General features: G+C 53.2%; 1 protein-coding gene across 1 annotated transcript; it reads right to left on the minus strand.

Moving 5' to 3' along the window:
• On the minus strand, window positions 1,186-4,523 carry TFF3 (trefoil factor 3). Its single transcript, XM_005675635.3, has 3 exons — window positions 4,378-4,523; window positions 2,664-2,810; window positions 1,186-1,388 (listed from the first exon to the last, which is right to left on the minus strand). Exons 1-3 carry the CDS (start codon window positions 4,502-4,504, stop codon window positions 1,375-1,377), a joined length of 288 nt encoding a protein of 95 aa, XP_005675692.1. The 5' UTR covers window positions 4,505-4,523; the 3' UTR covers window positions 1,186-1,374.

The following is a 5,510-nucleotide window of genomic DNA, read 5'->3' on the forward strand; positions in this document are numbered from 1 at the left end:
GGCTGTATGCTGAGCGCCCTGTCCTCTTGGGGATAGGGGGTGAGCAGGGACCTATGGGGGAGATGCTGTTGGGAATCTGTGGACAAATTAAGGGAAGTGGTTGGCACCAGGAAGAGATGCTGACTCAGGGCCAAAGGGGATGATGGATGGGACAGAGTCCTTCTCTTGGGGTGGAGAGTGTGAGAGGGCTGGGGACCAGGTGGGGGGCTCCCACGTGGGGAATCACGTGCCAAGTCAGGGCAGCTCTTGCTCCTCCAACCAGACCTCACTTGACACATCTCAGTGTAACAGGCAGGCCGCCCCTGGGTGGGCTCTGGGTGGTGCCCGCTCAAAGGGCTTTGGGATGAGTTGCTTATCCTACAACAAGGGTAATTAACCTCTCCCTTCTAGGACACACAGAGGCTCTCACTCTACAGACCTGGCCCCACATGCAAGGCTAAAAAGGAAGACTTTGTTTTGAAAAGGAGCCAGTGTCTCTTTCCCAGCGGGAAGGGTGGCTCATGCCCAGAAGCCCTGCCTTTGGGGGCCACACTACTTCCTGGCCCCCGAGCAGCAGGAAACAGCCCTCAGTAGCATCAGGGGAGTCGGCCGTGTGGCCTGGAGAGCAGGAGCTCAGGTCTGACAGTGTGGACATGTTCCTGGTGTCCCGGGAGAGCCGAGTGTCTCTGAGAGTGGGGGAGATGACTCTCCATCTGGGGATGGCCAAGACTTCAAGAGCTCTCATGGTGACGCTTTGTTCATGTATCAAAACTGCATCCATTTTCGGAGGAAAAATAGCAAAAGAAGGCCAAGGTGTCACAGATGCTACACTTGACTTGCAAAGAAATACCAAAAAAAAAGTGCCAATTGGTAACATGGATTTATTGGCTCTCTCTTTACCATGAACGTCATGAATAACCTTTTGGGGGGAACATACATTTGAAATGGTGTTTCTCAACACCATTCTAAGTGATGCTTAGAAGGTGAGAAACCTTCTAAGTTTCTAAGTGACACTATCTGTCCCGTCACGCTAGGTCACAGGTTTGCAGCATCCTCACCTCTAGAGAGCTACTTTGGGGTCCTTCCCTGCTCCCCAGGCCTAGGGCAGACCCTCTGCTAGGTGAGGCTAAGACACCGCCCCCTGCCCCCATCAGTGGAAGGCTGAGAAGGGAGAGAGTGACTTGGCAGAAATAAAACACAGCGGCGTCAATTCTTAGGAATGAAGACCTGTCCTCATGCTGAGCACGGGAGCTTTATTCTTTAAGACATCAGGCCCCAGGCGTTCGGTTCAGGCCTGGCCAGGAGCAGTGTGAGACAAGCAGAGGGATGAGGGTGGGCAGGCTAGGTACCCAAGTGCGCAGGTCCCCTCCCTGGGTGTCAGGCGGCCACGCGGCTTCAGAAGGTGCATTCTGGAAATGAAGCACAGACAAGCGTCACCCTCAGCTGTGTGGTCCCTGGCCACCACTGCCTGGCTTCTCCAGGTCCAGACCAGCTCAAAGGTCAGTGGTGTGTGCTATCTCCCTGCCAAGTCCCTGGGGAAGGGTCGAGTCCCCACCTCCTGGGAGAACAGCCACATGCCCCAGGGGTACCCCAGGGGTCAGGACAGATGGAGCCTGAGATGGGCCGGGCCAGACAGGGCCGCTGCTAGAGTTCAAAGAAGTATCGTCTCAGGCTGAGGAGCGGGTGGAGGGGGTGATGATCGGCACAGGGGTGACTCCCCATTGGGCCCAGAGCCTGATCTGGACCTTTGTGGGAAGGGGAGGAGCCCTGGGCAATGGGTAGTCCCCCACCTCCGTAACTGGTTAGGGAGGCAGACCGGCTGGCTGGAATGCAGGCGCCTTTGTCATTCCCCAGGGACAAAGGGCAAGCATGCCCCCATCTCCCCCCCACACACCCCTGCCATTGTGCTGATTCCAGGAAAGGGCCTCATGGAGTAGTACGTGCCTCTTAGAAGGTGAGCTGGCACCTGGGCTCCAGATGGCTCACGGCAACCTCCAAGGGGGTGGAGATAGGGGACGGGCCAGGGGGCGGGGGACACAGCCAGGACAGCAGAGCACCCAGGGCGCTGCCAGCTGCTCCAGGGCAGGGTCCCCCGGGGCCACCCTGCACCCCACTGCCCCAGCCAGGGAACGGGGAGCCCCTCGTGGTGGGGGCAGGAGGGGAGTGGCGGGGCGGGGAGGCATGCCAGGATTCCACGTCCAGACAGAGAGCACGTCACAGATCACAAATGACCAAGACTCTGAGTGGGGTGCTTGCTGAAAATGGCCTTGAAAGTCAGCCCAGTTTTCCAAACCCATGTATTGATCACTTTTCTCCAGAGGAGCTTTTAAACTATTTCCCTCTACATAAGGCCTTGACTCTGAACACCTTTCTGAAATGATGAAAAACTAAGTGCATGCGTGATCAGTCGTGTCCGACTCTGTGTGACCCCCTGGACTGCAGCCCGCCAGGTTCCTCTGTCCATGGGATTCTCCAGACAAGAAAACTGGAGTGGGTTGCCATGCCCTCCTCCAGGGGATCCTCCCAACCCAGGGATTGAACCCACGTCTCTTGTGTCTCCGGCATCAGAAAGTGGGTTCTTTACCACTGGTGCCACCTGGGAAGCCCCCCCTTGCCCAGCAGACAGCTGTGGCATAGGGGGGGTCCACCCAGGGCCCAGGTGTGTGTGGCTTCCCAGGGCTCACCTGCTTCCTGCAGGGGCTTGAAGCACCAGGGCACCCCAGGGATGCTGGAGTCGAAGCAGCAGCCGCGGTTGTTGCACTGCTCGGGGGTGACCTCGGGGTAGCCGCAGTCCACCCTGTCCTTGGCCGGCACCGCACACTGGTTCGCCGCTGGCCCACACAAAGCCGGGTCAGAGAGCCCTCTCTGGCTTGGGGTTGGTCCACCGGCCACATTTACAAGCGGCACCCTCCCCCCAGCTCCCGGTTCATAGGATACAACCCCACCCCTCTCCCAACATCTGCTGCTCCAGGGCCTTCTTTCCCCATAAATATTTCAGGAGAACGGTTTTGTGAAAGATCTGGCCAGCTGCCCAGGGTCTCTCACTTGGCTGCTCCTAGCACCTGTGGAGCCTGGGTTCCTGCCAGTAGGCAGGTACCCACGGGAATCCAGGGTCCCCTGAACCCGGAAACAAAGTTCCCCTTCAGTGTTTTACCCACAGAACTTCCTCCTTAAAAATGAATAGGATAATAGAAGGTAGGCATTCAAGTGAGAAAACCGCAACCTGTGCTATTTTCTGCCTCTCCCTACTTCCCTTGACACACCGTGCCTGTATATCTGTGGATCTGTATGATTCACTTTTCAGATAAGCCTTTATGTCAGAAGCTCAGCAAAAGTCTGCTGTGCCTCATTCCTTAACCGGATTTTTCCTTAGGAAAAGAGAATTCACAGGGAACCTAGAATCCTCTTCTATGCCTGCCAGTTCATAAGTCCTTATTCCACTGGTTCCCAAACTTTGCTCACGTTGGGGTCAGGACCAGTGACACCTGCTCCCACCCAGAGACATTCTGATGTAGCTGGCACGTCCTATTGGGCTTTGAGATTTAAAAGCTTCCAGGTGATTCTGATGGCTGCCGAGTTTGAGACCACTCAGAACCTGATAAAAGCCACACTTTAACTTCTGCAAAATCCAATTAATGGAACAGCCATGCCCTACCTGGAATTACAATTGAATGGCTAAATGAAAACTGTAGGTATTGAAAATGTTCTGGAAGTGGCTGTTATCATTTGTCTTTTCTTTGTGTTTTGCAAGTGTGTCAGAATAATGTAGAAAGACCTATACTGTTAATTCAGAAGTCTCCAGAAAAGAAGGCAGTGGGAGAGTAGGCTTGGTGTGGCTACCAGGGTTCCCATCCTGCTTTCCACACTGACCAGCAGAGTCATTTATTAACTCTCTGAAGCTCAGTTTCCTTGTCTGCAAAATGGGGACAGCAAGACCCAGTTTGTAGGGCTGCTGAGAGAAAATGTGTGTGTCTGGTAAGCTTATCATTGTTCAGTTATGAAGTTGTGTCTGACTCTTTGCGACCCCATGGACTGTAGCCCACCAGGCTCCTCTGCTCTCCACTATCTCCTGGAGTTTGCACAAACTCATGTCCATTGAGTTATCTAGTCCACTGAGTCGGTGATGTATCTAAGCATCTCACCCTCTGCCACCCCCCTTTCCTTTGCCTTCAGTCTTTCCCAGCATCAGGATCTTTTCCAGTGAGTCAGCTCCTTGCGTCCGGTAGCTAAAGTAGCAATCGTTAAATTATTAAGGAGCTTGGTCACTTTCCTCTAGCCCACAGAAGGCCCCCAGCCTGGCTCTCCCGTGTCCTGTCCCCTTGTCCTGTATTCCCACTCTGCCACCCAGCCCCTCCTCCTCCCTGCCGCCCAGTGGGAAGGGGTCAGAGCGGTACTCACACAGGCCCACGTACTGCCCGGTCGAACTGGAGGACCCCAAGGCCAGGACCACCACCACCAGCACCCAGAATGTTCTGGCCTCCATGGTCACAGGCTGGCTCTGGGGACACGACCACTCAGAGAACATGATGAATTGTCCAAGAAGACACCTTTATACGCCTGTGTTTACACAGGCACTCCGGGTTCTGTTTGTTTGGGAGCCCTTCCCTCCAGCCCCGCCCACTCCTGCCCTGCTCGAGACGACAAAGTCCCCAGAGGCTCGACCATCCCCAAGGGTAAAGGTGCTTCCCACCCCCACTGTTTTGCAGTAGCGAGTTAGGGGCGATGGCAGATGCAGCTGCCTGTGAACACCTCTGTGCCGGGAGTCAGCGTGAGGAATCCCACCCTTGACAAGGTTATGTGGCAGAGATCTGATGTGCAAGGTCCAGTCAGATCTCAGGTTTTCCCCCTGGTATTTCCTGAGCATGTACCCCCCAAAAATAAGAATATGCCTGCCTTATTGTATTGTACTTTTCCACTCTCCTGACACACTCTGGAAAAAGTCATCTCAAGGCTTTAGTCTTCTGCATTTGAAAGGGTGTTTCAATTCAAAAACCCCTCTGATGGCCTTTTAGCCTGCCTGCGGACTCCTACAGCTGCGCAAGTGATTGTTTGAGGCCTCCTGACCGCAGGAGGCACAGGAAGCTTAAAACATCCTAGGAATGTAGGGGCTTCCGAGGAGTCAAAATCTTTAGAATAGGACTGATTAAAGGTTTCATTTGTTGAGCCAATACTTGCTGCCAAATTTTCATATCCTTTATTTTTAAATATAATTGGTATATAGAAAAACAAGTAGTAGACCTGGTATTAGCAACATTAGATCTTTGAGTTAAGTACCTTCTTTGTTATAACCCACTGCACCTTTGTTCTGTAGAGATGTAACTTTAGTGCTTTAAGGAGATGCAGATTAAAGAAAAACACTTCAGGGGAAATGAGATTAACATTCATTAAGAAAGAGTGCCAAAGAGTGTTAGCAAGCCTCTGGGCCAGAAGATAATGTAAATCACCTGAGACCTTTTGTATACAAAAAGATATACAGAAAGTGTCAGGACTGCTGCCCCTGCGTGACTCTGTATCTTCCATTATGTAAAATT

This window comes from Capra hircus, chromosome 1 (genome assembly GCF_001704415.2).
Source record: "Capra hircus breed San Clemente chromosome 1, ASM170441v1, whole genome shotgun sequence".
Lineage (NCBI taxonomy): Eukaryota > Metazoa > Chordata > Mammalia > Artiodactyla > Bovidae > Capra > Capra hircus.

Excerpts from the sequence above, each read along its gene's own strand:
- TFF3 (XM_005675635.3), bottom strand. The coding sequence starts at position 4,504 with ATGTTCTCTGAGTGGTCGTGTCCCCAGAGCCAGCCTGTGACCATGGAG. Across the intron at positions 2,811-4,377 it reads CGGGCAGTACGTGGGCCTGT|CGGCGAACCAGTGTGCGGTG; the intron begins GTGAGTACCGCT and ends TGTGTGGGCCAG.